At 39.8% G+C, this 21,133-nt stretch overlaps 1 protein-coding gene across 5 annotated transcripts in view; it reads left to right on the top strand.

The window, feature by feature from the left end:
* The window catches only part of LOC126174781 (axotactin), a 567,513-nt gene that overhangs the window by 372,781 nt on the left and 173,599 nt on the right, over window positions 1–21,133 (top strand). For all 5 annotated transcript variants that reach the window (XR_007535484.1, XR_007535485.1, XM_049921127.1 and 2 more), the window contains exon 22: window positions 4,317–4,595. Coding sequence is in view for 3 of the 5 variants with exons in the window: in XM_049921127.1 (XP_049777084.1) it covers window positions 4,317–4,595 (279 nt within the window). In the remaining 2 variants the exon portion in view is untranslated. The remainder of the gene's footprint in view (window positions 1–4,316; window positions 4,596–21,133) is intronic.

Below are 21,133 nucleotides of genomic sequence, written 5' to 3' on the forward strand. Positions count from 1 at the left end.
CCGGGTGGACGTACCGCCGAATTGCTCAACACGTGGGGCGTGAGGTCTCCACAGTACATCGATGTTGTCGCCAGTGGTCGGCGGAAGGTGCACGTGCCCGTCGACCTGGGACCATGGGACCAGACCGCAGCGATGCACGGATGCACGCCAAGACCGTAGGATCCTACGCAGTGCCATAGGGGACCGCACCGCCACTTCCCAGCAAATTAGGGACACTGTTGCTCCTGGGGTATCGGCGAGGACCATTCGCAACCGTCTCCATGAAGCTGGGCTACGGTCCCGCACACCGTTAGGCCGTCTTCCGCTCACGCCCCAACATCGTGCAGCCCGCCTCCAGTGGTGTCGCGACAGGCGTGAATGGAGGGACGAATGGAGACGTGTCGTCTTCAGCAATGAGAGTTGCTTCTGCCTTGGTGCCAATGATGGTCGTATGCGTGTTTGGCGCTGTGCAGGTGAGCGCCACAATCAGGACTGCATACGACCGAGGCACAAAGGGCCAACACCCGGCATCATGGTGTGGGGAGCGATCTCCTACACTGGCCGTACACCACTGGTGATCATCGAGGGGACACTGAATAGTGCACGGTACATCCAAACCGTCATCGAACCCATCATTCTACCATTCCTAGACCGGCTAGGGAACTTGCTGTTCCAACAGGACAATGCACGTCCGCGTGTATCCCGTGCCACCCACCGTGCTCTAGAAGGTGTAAGTCAACTACCCTGGCCAGCAAGATCACCGGATCTGTCCCCCATTGAGCATGTTTGGGACTGGATGAAGCGTCGTCTCACGCGGTCTGCACGTCCAGCATGAACTCTGGTCCAACTGAGGCGCCAGGTGGAAATGGCATGGCAAGCCGTTCCACAGGACTACATCCAGCATTTCTACGATCATCTCCATGGGAGAATAGCAGCCTGCATTGCTGCGAAAGGTGGATATCCACTGTACTAGTGCCGATATTGTGCATGCTCTGTTGCCTGTCTCTATGTGCCTGTGGTTCTGTCAGTGTGATCATGTGATGTATCTGACCCCAGGGATGTGTCAAAAAGGTTCCCCTTCCTGGGACAATGAATTCACGGTGTTCTTATTTCAATTTCCAGGAGTATATATAAACCAAAGATGGAAGCACAGCTCCCCCCCCCCCCCAATTGCCATGGCTCCCCCCTCTGAGAGTCAGTGTCTGTTGGCATATCAGTATCTGGATGATTTGGGATGGGTCATTTGCCATGACCCAATAGGTTTCTTTTTTGCTGTTGTGAACTTTTTTTAAATTTTTTCCAGAAAAGGACAGGTACTTTATTTCAGTATCTATAGTAATGTGTTACATCATCAACAACTTCAATCTTGGCACAATTCAGTGCACCTTTAATCCATACGGACACAGAGCCTGATTCATTTACTTTACTATGGTTGCATGTCCTAAGAACCAATGGCATTGTAGAAATATAGTAAAATGAACCACGATCTCTCTTATAAGCTTCACATATCTGAAATGTATGATGAGCAGTAACTTCTCAGTTGTTAAAAGTCTCCAGCCCTGATACAGTCTCCACTTCACCACCATGGACTAGAGCCACAGAAACCCAACCATTGCCATGTGCACTAGCATCAGCATTAGTACGCATTAAATTCAGTACGCATCTGCAAAACACTGAAGGACCATGATGAGTAACTTGTGCACCAACTCTGCTCTTCATAGTAATAGATATATTATCAATAGCTTTATACACTGTAAGGCACGAACGCCTTCTCCTCCTAAAATAACGCAACATAACAAGTCTGTGTCAATGCTGCTGCGCGTGCTGCTGCTCGATGACTGATGACATCTAACCAGAAACATCACTTATGTAGCTCCCAGTTATCAGACTGCAACTTCTGCCACCAGTAATGAGCCAAGTCCCTTATCTGCTTCTAGTCCGGGAGCAATAGCATGCGCGACACTAAGTAAAACTATAATGAGGAGGTGGTGGCCCAGGTACCATCAAGCGATGGCAAAGAGGATAACCGTTTGTCACACTTATCAGATGATCACTAGATATCCATATATTCCCAAGCCAGTGGCTTTGGGTGTGACAAAATTTAGACACAGCTGCCTTCAAATTTTTAAATATGGTTGTGGCTTTAGTGATCGTAGTTTTGATCCACTGCCTTTTATCAACTAATTACTAATGCTGATGCTAGTGCACATGGTAATGTTTGGGTTACTGTGGCTCTAGTTTGTGATGGTGAAATGGCGACTGTATCAGGGCTAGAGACTTTTAACAGCTGAGAAGTTATTGCTCATCATACATTTTAGACCAGATGTGGCTTGAATTCAAGGAAATAGTATCAGCAGCAATTGAGAGATTTATACCAAATAAATTAACAAATGATGGAGCTGTTCCTCCTTGGTACACAAAATGAGTCAGAACACAGTTGCAGAAACAACAAAACAAACATGCCAAATTTAAACAGATGCAAAATCCCCAAGATTGGAGATCCTTAACAGAAGCTCGAAATTTAGTGCGATCCTTTACAGAAGCTCGAAATTTAATGCTCACTTCAATATGAGATGCTTATAACAGTTTCCAAAATGAAACTTTGTCTCGAAACCTGGCAGAAAATCCAAAGAGATTCTGGTCGTATGTGAAGTATGTTAGCAGCAAGGCCCGTTTGTGTACCCTTGATGACTGCACGTCATGAAGCTTTATGCCTTACCTTGCCCTGTCAACAGCATCATTGGACTATTGATTGGAAACATGTTGCCTGGTCAGATGAGTCTCATTTCAAATTGTATCGAGTGGATGGATGTGTATAGGTATGAAGACAATCCCATGAATCCATGGACCCTGTATATCAGCAGGGACTGTTCAAGCTTCTAGAGGCTCTATAATGGTGTGGGGTACGTGCATTTTGAATGATATGTCTATATGCAACTCTAACAGGTGACATGTATGTAAGCATTCTGTCTGATCACCTACATCCATTCATGTCCAATATGCATTCTGATGGATTTTGGCAATTCCATCAGGACAGTACAACACCCCACATGTACAGAATTGATACAGTATGGCTCCAGGAACACTCTTCTGAGTTTAAACACTTCTGCTGGCCACCAAACTCCCCAGACATGAACATTATTGAGCAAATCTGGGATGCCTTGCAACGTGTTATTCAGAAGAGCTCTCCACCCCCTCATACTCTTATGGATTTATGGAGAGCCTTTTGGGACTCATGGTGTCAATTTCCTCCAGAACTACTTCAGATATTATTCAAGTCCATGCCAAATTGTGTTGCAGCATTTCTGTGTGCTCGCTGGGTGCCTACATGAGGTGTACAAGTTTCTTTGGCTCTTCAGTGTATTGCTCTATACAAACAGAACCATCCAGTTTAAGTTCACAGGCCATTTTAAAATGTCTTTGTCATGATGAATGTGTAAGCAAACATGTATTTTATTTAGCAATATCGTAGCCATTCATATATTGTGGTATGACAGTCACAGTCATGCCAGTCTAAGAGTCTCAATTTATTTATTTGTGCCATGAGTAACATATATGCAGCAGTAAAGTATCCATCTCAGCTGCTTTGGTTTAATAATGCAATTTACAGTCTATAAATGTAAATGTGGTTTACATTTTGCTTGCATGTTCATTCTGACAAACACCCTCAAGACAATCCCTGCAGAATGAAACGGGCTGACTGTATTTGTAAATAATAACACAGGAGAGTCTTAGCAGTGAGGTGGATTCCATTATAGGGAATCCATGTTTCAGTGCCCAGATGGCTGTAGTACCTACAAAAATGGGTTATTTTTTTAACCCTTAACTGTTGTCTTAGTGACAATATGAATTAAGGTAGACTGCTACTCGCCATATATAGGAGGCATTGAGTGAGAGACAGGCACATTTAAGTACATTTAAAAGTAGACTAAGCTATTGGACGTGGTTGTTCTTCAGCAGTCCATCCTAATTCATATTATTTTTATTCCATTTATGTTTTCCATTACCCATTGGCTTTGTATATTTCATTATAGTTTTGTTCTTCAACAGAGATTCAGTACATATATAAATGAAAACTGACTTTCAGCATAATCTTATTTGTAACTTCGAGATTAGTGCATGCTTCATACATTAACATCCATCTATGGAATATGGAACATTCAATAAAGAAGACTGAAAATCAGTACAAGTACACATCAAAGTAAATTTTCTTATTTATACGGCTACACTTTTCCTTCTGTTAATAAGCAGTTGGCTCTGTTTAGAGACTTAAGGACTATGTATGTTTCATCTGTCTGGCTTCATTTTTTAGTTACCACTTTGCTGTTTCCTTTCAGATATAAATGTAAATGGTCTCACATTTGTGACTAAGGAATCTTATTTTAAGAGAAGTTACCTGCAAACAACACCAGATGATGATTACAAAAAGATTTTTACATCAGTACTTACAAAGAGTTTTCTCATAAATCTGAGGACATATGACAAAAATTCACTTGTGCTCTATGCTAATGACCATTTAAATAATTTTGTCCACTTACACATTGAGAATGGCTCATTTGTGGTATTTATGTTCAACTCAGACAATGTAATTCAAAATATAACTGTGGAATATCCTGGTAAGTAAGCTGCTACTTCTGTTTCGTAGCTAAATATTTATTTTACTTAACAGAACACTGAATTGCCATCCAGTACTTATTTTCAGGAGATGCAATGTTTAGTGTTGCCAACAGACACTCCTTCCCTGGAGGTGTCATTTAAATTGTTGCATGGTATTGATTATTTTACAGTTTCATTATCATGATTATTTATTAGTTTATATTTAATTACAGATTATGTTGACACTTAATGTGGCAGTTTTAGGTGGGGAGTGTTTCGGAATACAGTTGCCTCAGATATCAATAGAGGCTGGGCCTGAACTACTAAATTTATTGCACTACCAACCTCAGCTAGCAGTTGCACTGTAGCCATTACTGAATGCTTTCTTTTGATTGCACATTGCTCATTGTTTTCTTTTCTTACTTTGAAAAGAGTGAAGAGACTGATCTTGATTCATCACAGGGTTCAAATATGACACTCACAGCACTAGAAAGAATCAGCAATCCCTATGACAAATGTCAGTTCTGCTTTTGCAGAATCACAGAACATGGATGTAGGCTGCAAGAGGGAGGTGGAGCTTGATCTTTAGCACCACTCCTCTCCCTTCAGAAGATCTACATTCTCACGTGTTTACACTCAAGGCTGACTGTCACGATATGGTGTCCACACCCTACCTCCTACCTTTGACATGACAAAAACAACAAAACAACAGCAATATCTTCTCTCTCTCTCTCTCTCTCTCTCTCTCTCACACACACACACACACACACACACACACACACACACACACACACACACACACACACACACACCTACTTACTCACTCGCTCACACTACATATTACCCTTCCTTCTCCTCTCTACATGTGAGTTTTTTTGGGGTTTCTTGTGGGGTTAATTATTATTATCTCATTGTTAACTGCAATCCAGTATAAGTTAAGATAGTAATTTAATAGATAGTTGTGAGCCTACTGATGTAAACTGTGTCAGAATGGGCTACTACCCAACGTATGTAATTGATTCCATAATGTGATTATACAATGAAAGCGCCACTATTCATTTACAGTAAATCCTTTTGCCCAGTTTAACCATTAAATCAGTAGTATGTCTAAAAGTCAACAGTATTTCCTCTATCTGTAGGTTCTGTGCTTTATAATACTTTTTTCTATTGAAATTCAGTAGCATATTGTATATTATTCTTGTTAGTATTGTTGTTATTATTACTGCTAGTAGTAGTACCAACAAAACATGATTTAACACCAAGTAATGGATCTACCATATTTGCTTACTTTAAGTGTCATTACAATAGATAAGAAGTATTACAACAACAATGAAGCTATGGCAGGTGGTACTATTTAAGTTACAAACACATATATGTCGCTAGCTCCACTGCAGAAGAAGGTGGAACATATTTTATGTTGCTCAAGACAGAATACCTGTATGTTGTGTGTAACACACTTTTATCTACTAGGTAATAGCACATAGAGATACGAAATAAAAAAACATTATGAACACTAACATTCAGTGTCTCCAGTTTCTTCATCTCCGGCAGAAAATGAAAGATGGTTTAAGCAAATGAGACAATGAAGTAACTAAGTACTACAGTCACTGAAGGAAAAACAATAAGATATGAACATATAACTTTATTTGCACTTTTTCCTGAAATATGAGCTTTCTAGTTCTGTTTTATGAAGTAATTCACTCTTTTGAGATTTAATACATGAACTTTTATCTAATTGTTACTAGAAATTCCACAGAAAGCAAACTTGTCTTTCTTGTAAACATAAATATTGATTAGAAAATATTATATTCACTACTATCACTATAAGAATCCATCAGCAACAGTGGCATGATATGTACTTTGGAATTCTCATTATACATGTTGCTTTAGATATACCTTACAGGAACTTAGATAAGGTCAGCTATAACGGTGAACTTTCCATTATCTGCAGAAAACAATCTCAACGTCGGAATGTCACTTGTGTAAATTAATAAGAAATGCTACTCTTGGGAAGGTATCACAACTGAACAATTTTGTCTAAAAAGTTTTTTGTTTGTTTTGTGCTGTTTCAGTGATACCAAAAAATTCTCCTTGCCAGGAATTATGCCATCCCATTCAATCAAACTGGGTGCAAACTGTAATTTGCATTTCCCACTGCTATTTCAATCACTCAAGTCTAATAAGAGGCATTTTGGTTGTACATTGGCAAAAGTTTCTGGGTGGCCTTCAGTCTTTGTATGCCAATCATTTAGTAATGGCATTTTCCAATGATGAGGCATTTGATATGCTTATAGTGCTCAGAGAATGACACAAGAATTGCCTACAACAAATTGGTTTTATTTTATGCAGGCTGATACGAAGATTGTCCAGACAAGTTGCAACATGTTTCTTGGCAATTGGCCGACTGACTCATAGTCATAACAAATAAATCAGAAGATTTGATAGAAGCGCATAATTATATTCATGGTGCAATAAAATCTCAAACGACATTTTTCTACTCAGATAATATAATGGAACTTCGGAGCAAGCAGTAGTATTGACTAGAGAATTTTCCATGGTTTATATCCATATCACTTCATTATTTTTCTTGAAATTTAAGCTAAGTTGTTTTGTAGACAGGAATCACATTCAGCACATGGTTTACAAACCAAAAATTGGACTACATGATTGTCATACTGTGAACATGAAGGAACTTTCAAATCTAATAACAGGTTAAATATCCACAATGCTGCCTATTGGTCTGGAGAGCACCCTCAGTGTTTATGTCAGCAAGACAACCAGCAGGTGTGGAGTATTAAATGCAGACCAATACTCTGTGTCTCTCTAACTGCATTGACAAAATTACTAAAAAAAAATTCCAGCTGGTTGTTAATGTCATTGCAGCAAGACAGGTGCCCAGCACATTTACCTCGGTGGCCATGTGTTCCATAAACATTTTTTTCTTGGATGATGAATTGGTAGATTTTGATAAAAGTCAATCCACAATCAGTATCAGTGGGGCTAATCCCAGTTCATTCACAACAAGAGGTACACACAAGATGCTTCTCAGAAACAGTGCAACTATCTTAAGTCTGTATTTCAAAGAAAAGTTCAGTCCACGCCATATCAGAGACACCCCTCTTACAATATGAACACTCTAGCCAAACCAAAACTACGCTTGCTGCACACCTCACAGATTGCATCACAACTGACTCAGACAGGCCCTGGCTTGTCTTATAAGCTGGTATCCTTAGAGGATGCTCCTGATGACAAACACACTCTGGGTAGTGGCACCACAATGGTCATCAGTAATGCTGCATCAGCTATTCAGTTTCCACAGTGAAATTGGATGGCACTACTGTATCCCCACTTCCCCATTCCCCTACCCCATACCTCACCACCTCTAACAACAACTGTCACAGGAGAAGGTGAAGGTAGTGCATGGCCCAATGGCCCAGAGGAATTGCCACCAGAAAGGCAATGTGTTGATGGCCACAGGTATTACAGTGGAAGATCTAGGCATGGTGAGGCTCAGAGGAAGATGCAACAGTCACCATTGGACTGGAGAGCTCACTGGGAGTGGAGAAGCAGGTGGCTGCTGACCAGAATGGAGGAAGTGACATCGATTTCAGTGGTGCTGCAGAAGCCACAGAATATGTCTATACACACAAGATGGATGGAGATAGTCCTGCAGATGCAGGTTGGGTGATGCCTGAATGATACTAGTGTTATAATAAATCCCATTAGAGAGAAAACAACAGAAAGGAAGGTAAATCATATTTTACAAAGAATTATAAAATGCTTCTCAGAAAATTGCCACTCCCTAAATATTGAAAAAAAAAAGAAAACACCATTTTCAGTTCTTACAACAAATAATCAAATCAACAATTGATGTAGCACATGTGCAGGAGTCAGTAAATAGGGTAGGATGTTCCAAATATTTAGGTGTACATACTGATGAAACTTGTCCTGGAGGAAGCTTATTACTGTGCTTCTCAAACAATGAAGTTCAGCTACTTTTGCCCTTCATATAATTGCTAACCTTGGAAACAAACAACTCAGCCTCCTGACATATTTTCTGTATTTCTACCCAATAATGTCTTACAAAATAATTTACTGGGGTAACACAAAACTTAGGCAGAAAATATTGATTTACCACCTGGATCCATATTCACAACTTTTGATGCCACTTTCCTGTACACTAACATTGCTCATGCTTATGGCAATAGCTGCTATTGAAGACTACCATTCCCAACATCCTTCAGACTCCAAACCCTCTGTGTCTTTCTCATACACCTTACTAACATTATCCTAACACACAAATACCTTCCCTTTGAGGGGAAGGTATACAAACAATTCCACGTTACAGCCATGAGCACCCACATGGCGCACTCCTATGCCAACCCATTTATGGGCCATCTGGAGGAAACCTTCCTAGTCTCACACAACCCTAAACCTCTCATCTGTTTCAGGTTCACTGATGATATCTTCATGATTTGGACTAGACATCCTATCCTCGATCCTTCACAACCTCAATACCTACTCTCCTATCTGCTTAAAATGGTCCTCCTCAACCCAGTGTGTCAGCTTCCAGAACATTGACCTCCTCCTCTCTGATGGTTCCATCCACACTTCTGTCCACATTAAACCCATCAATCAAAACCAGTACCTGCATTTTGGCAGCTGTCATCCCTTCCACTCCAAAAAATCCCTCTCATACAGCCTGGGCACATGAGGACAGTGTATCTGCAGTGCCAAAATCTCCCTTGCCCAGTATGCTCGAAGTCTCACCAAGGCCTCGACAGACAGGCACTATCCCCCAGATTTAGTATGCTAACAAATTTCCCATGTCATTTCCCCACACAACCCCAGTCCTCCCACAACATCCAAGAACCAGCTACAAAGGAGTGCCCCCCTTCATCACCCAATACCACTCTGGACTGTAACAACTGAACCATATCATTCATCAAGGCCTTGTTTTTTCTGTCATCATGCCCTGAAATGAGGGACATCCTACCAAAGATACTTCCCACCCTTCCTAAAGTATGGTTCCATTGCCCACCCAACCTCCACAATATCCTAGTTGATCACTTTGTCAATCCCGATTCCAACCCCTCGTCATGGGAATCATACCCCTGTGGCACACCCAGTTGCAAGACCTGTTCAATACACTCACCCAGCACTTCATATTCCAGTGCTGTTACAAGTTTATCCTATCCCATCAGAGGCAGGGCCACATGTGAAAGCAGCCATGTCATATAACAGCTCAGCTGAAATCATTGCACAGCTTTCTATATTGGTATGACTTGGTATGACTATCAACCAGATGGTATGACTATCAGTTAGTTATCCACCAGGATGAATGGTCACCGCCAAACTGTGGCTAAGAGCAAAATAGACCACTCTGCAGCACAACATGCAGCTGAACATAACATGCTCTGTTTCAGTGGCTGCTTCACAACCCAGGCCATCTGGATTCTCCTCTCCACCACCAACTTTACTGAACTCCACTCCCAAAATTATCCCAGCTTCAACATAAGGTAATCTACTGTCCCACACCCTCCACCCAGCAGTTCCTGCCACCTCTTTCCTATCACCCCCTCCCCTCACCCTCATTGTATGCTGCTCTCTTCCAACATATCCACCCATCATTTCCCCCTCCCTGCTCCTCCCCCCCCCCGCCCCTTCCTCCTGCCCCACATGCCCTGGATAACACTGTTTTCATACTATTTCCTGCAAATATGATGTCATTTTGATGTCCCTTGCAGCATCATCAACTGCAGTAACTGCTGACGAATTTTGTTAGCGTTTGATGTGGGCCTTTCTTACATGGATAATGGCTCACCCATGTCATTAGTGGCAGAAATATGCCAATCAAAAGAAGTGCCACTGGTTTGCAGGAAGTCTTACTAGATAAGTGTTATGTGCAAAATATTTGTTACAAGGAATAACATGAATGTAATTGCTCACCGTTTCACTTGCAGGAATTTAGGTTTCCCTCTGAGGTTCCTGCCTAAGAACACACTAAGAAATCGCCACATGTTTGGAAATAAACAACCAGATCTTTGTGAGGAGGAAAATGAATTTTATTGCCCCTCATTTCAGTCACAGCACTTACAGTAGTCCTCTTAGGTTCCTGCTTAACCACATAGTAAGAAATTCCCACATACTTGGAAATAAAGAACCAAATATTTGTGAGGAGGTTGAATATGAATGTTATTGCTCTTCATTTCTCTTGCAGCTATTTAGGGAAGGGGAAGAAAGGAAAGGAAAGGAAGGAACTAATGATATCAGCTGCATTGAGACTTTATGCAGAATCAGCAGCGATGATTGAAAATGCGGGATTATGGCTTGGCTGGGGATATTATCAATATAGGCCCCACATTTGTGACAAACACTGTGTCTGGGTAGAGTAGTGGATGACACAACTGCTTAGTAAGCAGGAGATCCTGCATTTGAGTCCCAGCTCAGCACAAATTTTTGCTCGGCGCTGCTGATTCTGCGTGAAGTCCCAATGCAGCTGATATCACTAATTCCTTTCCCCTTCTTCCACCTCCAATTACATAGTATGTATCACAGTTGCACACTCCACATGGTGTCTGTTCTTTCAGATATGTCCAGAAGAACAGACACAACGCATTCATATAACTGATTCTCCTCTATGAGCATTTAATCCACAATCTTCAGTGCAGATGCATATTTACATTTGACCCCCAGTGGAAATCTAAAATTAGCAAACATGGAGGACATGGATGGGGACTGTGGATAGATGGCACTAGATAAGATTGTGGGTTGGCCGGGTGGCATACCAAGATAGTCTGCACACTTGCAATAAACATTGTGTCCGTGTGATGCAGTGCTTAACACAACTGCCTAATAAGTAGGAGATTCCAGGTTCAAATCCCAGTCTGACACACATGTTCACTCATTGCCATTGATTCAGCATAAAGTCCCAATGCAGCTGATATCATTAGTTCCTTCCTTTTCTTTCACCCCCCTCTACCTTCAGTTACATAATAGGTATCATAGCTGTGGATTCTGCATGGTGTCTGTTGTTTTGGACACCACACATTCATATAATTGATTCACCTTGATGGGCATTTAATCCATAACCTTCCATGTGCATGCACATTTACATTAGACCTCCAGCAGGAATCTAAGATCAGCAAGCATGGAGGACATGGATAGGGACTGCGCATAGGTGGTGTTGGGAGCAAGTGTTGGTTGGCTGGGGAGCATACCAAGATAGTCCACACATTCACAATAAACACTTTGTCTGATTGGTGCACTGGTTAACACAACTGCTTAATAAGCAGGAGTCCTACATTGAGTCCCAGCCAGTCACATATTTTCACTCGTTTATCACTGATTCCGCATAAGGTCCCAGTGCAGCTGATATTATTAGTTCCTTTCCTTTTCTTTCTTCCCCCTCCACCTTCAGCTACATAATGTGATTTTTGTCTCGTGTCTCAGTTATCATATTGTCTCTTGAAGACTTATATTTTTGATGGGCTATTTACTGACATTTAATGATAAGGGTGACGTATTTGTGATAAATTTTCAATGTGCTGTTGTCTTGAACCATCATACTGATAGTTGTTATACGAAAAAGTTTTACATATGCCAAATGAATAAGGTGTCTGTCAGATCGATTGTCAACACCACAGTCTAGAATGTAGTCAGTATTGCATGTGATGTCAGAATGACTACATTTGCAGGAAGTGTTGTGAGATGAGTGTTACCCCCATCTCCCCACACCACAGTGTCCTGATATTGTGCTTCCCATCCCACGTCAGACTGCTGCTTTTGTTCAGCATGACAGTTGCAGCTGCCAGAGACAGCAATCATGTATGCACAAGGTGGACCTGCTTGTGTGAATGTGTGTGTTTTCTGTTCATAAGGCTTTTGCTAAAAGCTAAATGTGTAACAGTCTTTTCATTGTGCCTGTTTGCAACTCAACATGTCATTTTTATAGTGAGTAGCAATCTATCCTTTCCTAATATTGCTTTTGTTGAAAAATGTAGTAAATGTAATAAAGAAAATATTCTAGACATCTCAAGTTCCACTGGCTTCATTAAAGGCTACAAGTTCTGTGTTAGATGTTACTGTTTGGGATTTCCTGACAAGAACATGTCATTTTGTTTTTCGGTTTTGAAAATTTGACAAGCCAAAAAATATAACTCAGTCATGGACACCTAAACATGCCACTCTTCATGTTGTTCATTAAATGTTGAAAAAGCTGTAAACATGGATGACATCGGAGATGTTTCTGCTACATCTACAGCCATGTTGTATGACCCACTGTATAGTGCATGGGGGAGGGTACGAAATACGACTATTAGTTCACTGGCAAAAAGAGTGAGGGGAAAATTACTATCTGTAAGCTCCCATACAGAATGTCCTCAAGAATACTTCAGCAAAACTGATGTTCAGGATATTGGTCTGTAATTATGCAGGTCCATTCTTTTACCCTTCTTGTATACAGGAGTCACCTGCACTTTCTTCCAGTCACTTGGGACTTTGCCTAGGCAAGAGATTCATAGTAAATGCAAGTTAAGTAAGGGGCCAATGCCATAAGTACTCTCCGTAGTACTGAATTGGGATTCCATTTGGCCCTGGCCTTCTCTACACTAGGGATGCCTATTCTTATGTCCTAAGTATGGGAGTCTGTGTGACAGTCAAAATGATGGTATGTCTGTACGATCCTCCTGTGTGAATGATTTCTGAAATGCAAAATTTTAAACTTCGGCTTTCCTTCTGCTGTCTTCTGTTGCTGCACCAGCCTGGTCAATGAGTGACTGAATAGAAGTCTCTGACTTGCTTAGTGATTTTCGTAGGTTCTCAGTGAGATCTTTCACCAAGGTATGTTGATGGAAGTTACTGTATGTTTCATGAATTGATCTTCTTGCTGACAGATGAATTTCTACTAACTTTAGCCTGTCAGCACTGTCATGTTTTTTGAACTGAGAGTGCACCAATCTCTGTTCTCTCAGCATTTTCTGAATTTGATTATTAAACCATGCTGTTAATTAACTTGAATTTACCTGGGCCTGCTATCCTTGTCCAGGTAACTTCTCAGACACGTTAAATTTTGACCTTGATAGACACAATATTTTTGTTGACATAATGAACACTTCCCGCCCACCCCGCACCCCTCCTATGCTGTATAATCTGTATTTTCGATACTCGTTCCATGCCTCTCTAAGTATCCTAGAGCTATGTATTTCAGGTTTAGCCAGCTCTCACTCCTGAGAATAATTTGAGCATGACTAATTTCCTGGAGGACAATGAGTTCAGAAACTGGGTTATAAATACATCGACAATTTAAATTTTTTATTGGTCCAGTTTTATCACACAGCACAAATTGTACAATTGATTTTGGACAGGTCAAAGATAAGTTACAATAATACATAGTATTAGGAAAATAGTAGGCAAATTAAAAATAGGTATCTATTACAATTAATTTTGTTATGTATTCAGAAATTCTCTGACAGAATTGAAACAGTGCTTTATTATAAATGCCTTTAGTTTAGCTTTAAATATTGGATGAGTAGCATTTTTTATTTCCTCTAGTATCTTATTGTGTAGTATTACACCAATGTTAATTATGCTCCTCTGACAGGTGGTTGTTCTGTGATATTTTTTATGTATATTTGATTTCCCTCTGGTACTATAGATGTGTAAATTTTTGTTCTGTAGCAGTTTTCCTGTTTTCAGGAGGTAGTCCCTAGTGAACAAGATAGTTTCATAAATGAATAAACTTGGAACATTTAGAACACCAAGCTCAGAAAAATGGGATTTAAAGGACTCCATCTTTTTAAGGCCACAAATGATTCTTAGAGCTCTTTTTTGCATTCTAAAAACCTTTATACTGTGAGTTGAGTATCCCCAGAAAACAATCCCATGTCCGACTAGTGAGTGGGACTGTGCATAGTATGCCTGCAGTTCTGCTGTTTTCCTTGTTGTACCCTTTAAAATTCTTAGGCCATAGCACACAGATGATAGTTTTCTAGACAAGTTATTTATATGTGTGTCCCACTTTAAGTCTTGCTGAACCCATAGACCCAAAAATTTTGTGACACTTACATTTCCTAGGGGATCATTTTTTAATTGTGCTTGAATAGACATTTCATTAGTTGGATGAATTAAATGAAAATTGACACACACACATTTTTTTCAGTATTTATAACGAGTTTGTTTTTTGTGAACCACTCAGAAAGTCTTTTCATAGAACTTTCTGCTGTGAACTGTGAAGTTTCTGGACTGGATCCAGTGAGCAATATGCTGGTGTCATCAGCAAACAGGATAGTTTTTGTGGGACTCATGTATTCAACTAAGTCATCCACATAAATCAAGAAGAGTAGTGGACCTAAGATTGAGCCCTGTGGTACACCATATTTTATTGTTAATTCACTAGAAAGAAAGGAGCTGTTTCTTGTTTTATTCATTTTGTTGAGTTCATACTGAAGTGATACTTTCCGCCTGCAGTTTCTTAGGTATGAACACAACCAACTATGTGCTACACCTCTTACTCATCGTCTTTCTAATTTTTTGTGCAGAGTGTTATGGTCCAGTACGTCAAAGGCTTTTGAAAGATCTAGAAAAATACCTGCAGCTAATTTATGTCAATCAAGGGATTTTAAAATGCAGTCTAAGAATTCTAATTCTGTGTGGATTTAGATTTTCCAAAACCATGTCATTGTACTGTAAGAGGTGCATATTTATTTATGAAACTTAAAAGCCTGTCATAAAAGAGTTTTTCTAGAATTTTTGAGAAGGAACTTAACTTTGACTCGGGTCAGTAGTTTGATATTTTTTCAGAAGAACCTATTTTTAGCAGAGGGGAAATTTTTGCTATTTTAAAAATATCTGGAAATACACCAGTTTTTAGAGGTTGAAAATTTTTGCCAAGGGGTTTGCTATGTGGCGAGCACATGCTTTTAATATGAAATCAGGTACTTCATCAAGCCCACTTAACATTTTATTGGTTAATTATTTAATTTTACTTATAATTTCATTGGAGTTTGTTTCATAAACATACATAAAAGCAGTCAAGATCACTGACTTGCTGGAGAAACTTGTAACTGGTTCCTTGACAGTGTACTTGAATGATGTCTTCAGCTAGTGAAGTATTCATTGAATTTTTCCTCGACTGAATTTGGGTCTGTGACTTTTGAGCCTTCTAGTGTTAATTAATCTTTTTCTTTGGCGCTGAACTACAAGTTTCTCTCTTTATAACTCTCCATGTGGATCTCATTTTGTTAGACGAGTTTCTTATCAAATTGTCATTCCACATAATTTTTGTCTCTTTGACTACTCTACCATAGATTCTTTGGTAGGCTTTTGAATAACCTGTGAATTCTTGGGTTACTCTATATTTCTTATGACAGTACTGCAGGAGGATGTAGTTATCAGGAGAAAGAAAACTGGCGTTCTACGGATCGGAGCGTGGAATGTCAGATCCCTTAATCGGGCAGGTAGGTTAGAAAATTTAAAAAGGGAAATGGATAGGTTAAAGTTAGATATAGTGGGAATTAGTGAAGTTCGGTGGCAGGAGGAACAAGACTTCTGGTCAGGTGACTACAGGGTTATTAACACAAAGTCAAATAGGGGTAATGCAGGAGTAGGTTTAATAATGAATAGGAAAATAGGAATGCGGGTAAGCTACTACAAACAGCATAGTGAACGCATTATTGTGGCCAAGATAGATATGAAGCCCACACCTACTACAGTAGTACAAGTTTATATGCCAACTAGCTCTGCAGATGACGAAGAAATTGAAGAAAAGTATGATGAAATAAAAGAAATTATTCAGATAGTGAAGGGAGACGAAAATTTAATAGTCATGGGTGACTGGAATTCGAGTGTAGGAAAAGGGAGAGAAGGAAACGTAGTAGGAGAATATGGATTGGGGCTTGGGGCTAAGAAATGAAAGAGGAAACCGCCTGGTAGAATTTTGCACAGAGAACAACTTAATCATAGCTAACACTTGGTTTAAGAATCATGATAGAAGGTTGTATACATGGAAGAACCCTGGAGATACTAAAAGGTATCAGATAGATTATATAATGGTAAGACAGAGATTTAGGAACCAGGTTTTAAATTGTAAGACATTTCCAGGGGCAGATGTGGACTCTGACCACAATTTATTGGTTATGACCTGTAGATTAAAACTGAAGAAACTGCAAAAAGGTGGGAATTTAAGGAGATGGGACCTGGATAAACTGAAAGAACCAGAGGTTGTAGAGAGTTTCAGGGAGAGCATAAGGGAACAATTGACAGGAATGGGGGAAAGAAATACAGTAGAAGAAGAATGGGTAGCTTTGAGGGATGAAGTAGTGAAGGCAGCAGAGTATCAAGTAGGTAAAAAGATGAGGGCTAGTAGAAATCCTTGGGTAACAGAAGAAATATTGAATTTAATTGATGAAAGGAGAAAATATAAAAATGCAGTAAATGAAGCAGGCAAAAAGGAATACAAATGTCTCAAAAATGAGATCGACAGGAAGTGCAAAATGGCTAAGCAGGGATGGCTAGAGGACAAATGTAAGGATGTGGAGGCTTATCTCACTAGGGGTAAGATAGATACTGCTTACAGGAAAGTTAAAGAGACCTTTGGAGAAAAGAGAACCACTTGTATGAACATCAAGAGCTCAGATGGAAACCCAGTTCTAAGTAAAGAAGGGAAAGCAGAAAGGTGGAAGGAGTATATAGAGGGTCTATACAAGGGCGATGCACTTTTGGACAATATTATGGAAATGGAAGAGGATGTAGACGAAGATGAAATGGGAGATACGATACTGCGTGAAGAGTTTGACAGAGCACTGAAAGACCTGAGTCGAAACAAGGCCCCCGGAGTAGACAACATTCCATTGGAACTACTGACGGCCTTGGGAGAGCCAGTCCTGACAAAACTCTACCATCTGGTGAGCAAGATGTATGAAACAGGCAAAATACCCTCAGACTTCAAGAAGAATATAATAATTCCAATCCCAAAGAAAGCAGGTGTCGACAGATGTGAAAATTACCGAACAATCAGTTTAATAAGTCACAGCTGCAAAATACTAACACGAATTCTTTACAGACGAATGGAAAAACTAGTAGAAGCCGACCTCGGAGAAGATCAGTTTAGATTCCGTAGAATTACTGGAACACGTGAGGCAATACTGACCTTACGACTTATCTTAGAAGAAAGATTAAGGAAAGGCAAACCTACGTTCCTAGCATTTGTAGACTTAGAGAAAGCTTTTGACAATGTTGACTGGAATATTCTCTTTCAAATTCTAAAGGTGGCAGGAGTAAAATACAGGGAGCGAAAGGCTATTTACAATTTGTATAGAAACCAGATGGCAGTTATAAGAGTCGAGGGGCATGAAAGAGAAGCAGTGGTTGGGAAGGGAGTGAGACAGGGTTGTAGCCTCTCCCCGATGCTATTCAATCTGTATATTGAGCAAGCAGTAAAGGAAACAAAAGAAAAATTCGGAGTAGGTATTAAAATCCATGGAGAAGAAATAAAAACGTTGAGGTTCGCCGATGACATTGTAATTCTGTCAGAGACAGCAAAGGACTTGGAAGAGCAGTTGAACGGAATGGATAGTGTCTTGAAGGGAGGATATAAGATGAACATCAACAAAAGCAAAACGAGGATAATGGAATGTAGTCGAATTAAGTCGGGTGATGTTGAGGGTATTAGATTAGGAAATGAGACACTTAAAGTAGTAAAGGAGTTTTGCTATTTGGGGAGCAAAATAACTGATGATGGTCGAAGTAGAGAGGATATAAAATGTAGACTGGCAATGGCAAGGAAAGCGTTTCTGAAGAAGAGAAATTTGTTAACATCGAGTATAGATTTAAGTGTCAGGAAGTCATTTCTGAAAGTATTTGTATGGACTGTAGCCATGTATGGAATTGAAACATGGACGATAAATAGTTTGGACAAGAAGAGAATAGAAGCTTTCGAAATGTGGTGCTACAGAAGAATACTGAAGATTAGATGGGTAGATCACATAACTAATGAAGAAGTATTGAATAGGATTGGGGAGAAGAGAAGTTTGTGGCACAACTTGACCAGAAGAAGGGATCGGTTGGTAGGACATGTTCTGAGGCATCAAGGGATCACCAATTTAGTATTGGAGGGCAGCGTGGAGGGTAAAAATCGTAGGGGGAGACCAAGAGATGAATACACTAAGCAGATTCAGAAGGATGTAGGTTGCAGTAGGTACTGGGAGATGAAGAAGCTTGCACAGGATAGAGTAGCATGGAGAGCTGCATCAAACCAGTCTCAGGACTGAAGACCACAACAACAACAACATACTGCAGGAATCTGTTTCTCTCAATGGAAATTTTTATGCCTTTAGTTACCCATTGCTTATTATTGTTGGGTTTTATGTTTTTACTACTTTTGGAAATGCTACATTAAAATAGTGAAGAAAGATACTCTGGAACTCGTGTATATCCTATAACTTTGTTCTGAGTGGCGATGCTTTCCCAGTTTTCCTTTGCCAGTAAGAGATTAAAAATTCTAATGTTATCTTCAGAAAAGGTTCTTTTTCCAACTACTTTTTCAGAACTGCTACTGCTTGTTGGCATTTCTACACACAGCAGCTGTGCCTCGTGATCATTATAACCCATGCTCAGTACTCTGGTTGTGAATCTGTAATTTGTTTCTGAGATTAATATTTGGTCAATAATGGAATTTGTGCATTCTGTTAATCTTGTTGGGCAGTGTATTGTGGGGATCATATTGAATGTGTTGGTCATATTTATCAAAGCATCTCTGGTGCTGCTGTCTTTTGAAAAATCAATATTGAAATCCCCACAAAGCACTATCTTCATATTTAGTGTACTGATCCTGTTCAGCAGAACCTCTAGTTTATTCATGAAGACTCACAAGTTTCCACTTGGTGCTCTATATATGTTAATAACTATGAAATTTAACAACTATGAAATTAAGCTCTGGCAGTTTTAATCGAAAGTTCAAAGTCTTTTTCAATTGAGTCAATATAACTTTTACTGACATCACAGAACTTCATTTGTTCTTTCACAAAGATAGCAGAGCCACCATGTTTGGAAAACTCTCAGCTAAAATTACTTGCTAATCTATATCCTGAGATTGAGGTTAATTTTACTTCGTCATTTCGTAGCCAATGTTCAGTAATGCAAATTGTTTATATTTTTAGTGCATACTGGAGTAGTGCTTCCAACATGGAAATTTTATTTGTGAGTGACTGAACGTTATGGTGTATTATAGCAAAATCTGGGTATTTAGTAACTTTAGGTGAAATGGTTTCTGATTCTTTATCTAATGGCATTTCTAATACAGCACTTACCCTAAAAAATTTTCAGTATCTTTCTTGTGTGTGGCTTCTGATTTCTGGTGGCAATCAGCTGGTGAGTTAACTTCTGGAGCTTGTATAAGCTTTGCTTCATCCACATCTGTCCTCTTCAGTTTAAACCATATCGTAATTTTCGTTTGGCTGACGACTTGATTGTTTGTTTCTTGCCTAATTGATTTAAACCACTTGGTAATTTGCGTTTATTCAATGGCACAGCTTGTAACTCATCTAAAGAACTTCTTAATCTCTCTTTGTTTGTCACTGATACTTTTTTCTTTGCTCTTCTTCGAAATGCGAGTACATATTTTTTCGGCTAGTAAATTCTTTCCTGGCATATTTAAATGAAGTCCATGGACTGTATGGAACCTTTGCTCCAATCTGTTTATATCTAAAATTCTTCAATCCATAATGCAGGTCTAGAAATGTGCAGCCAAGACTGTCACAGAATCAACAGAGCCGTTGGTTGAGACACTCCACTTGGCTGCAAACCACATAACCCCATCATTCTAAGAATGTTTCTGCTTATTGTGAGCTCTGCTTGTACTATGACATTTGGCGACACTTGCATTAAATGGCTGTCATTGGCTCCTGATAACCATGCACAGTTTGAGTTAGTAGTTGTTGTAAATGTCACCTGGTTGAAAACCCACATAATTACAAAAATGTTCAAGGCCTGATTTGCACTTATCATGAGTCCTGAGTCATTGCCAATTTTGTAAAAGGTTACCCATATTATTCCGAGTAAGAAATATATAAAAGATGATTGCTGGAAATAGTGCAAATTATCTTAACTCTGTATTCCAAAGAAAAGTTCAGTGCATGCTGTATCAAAGTTACACCTATGACAAATAGAGTCCACAATATAAAAACCTAAGCCAAACCAAAAGCATGTTCACCTCGCACTCCACGTGTTGCATCACAACTGACTCAGACTGGCCCTGGACCAGCTTAAATGCGAGATTGTGCACCTGATGATGTGCACCTTCTGGTTAGTTATGCCACAGCAGTCAACAGTAATGGTTTCATAGTGACATCAGGTGGGGTCACTATGGTAGAGAAGAGCTAGTAACTTACAACCACAGTCACCAGAATTAACCCCCTTGATTATTTCTTCTGGGGTTGTACCAAAAACATTTTATATCAGTTGTGCCCTAGAACATAGTATGTTATGAATAATTCATGAAACATATCACTCATTTGCTGATGCAGAGGTGCTTTAGAGTAATCGAAGTGCTCAAGGAAAGATG

The sequence above is a fragment of the Schistocerca cancellata genome, chromosome 3 (genome assembly GCF_023864275.1).
Source record: "Schistocerca cancellata isolate TAMUIC-IGC-003103 chromosome 3, iqSchCanc2.1, whole genome shotgun sequence".
Taxonomy (NCBI): Eukaryota; Metazoa; Arthropoda; class Insecta; order Orthoptera; family Acrididae; genus Schistocerca; species Schistocerca cancellata.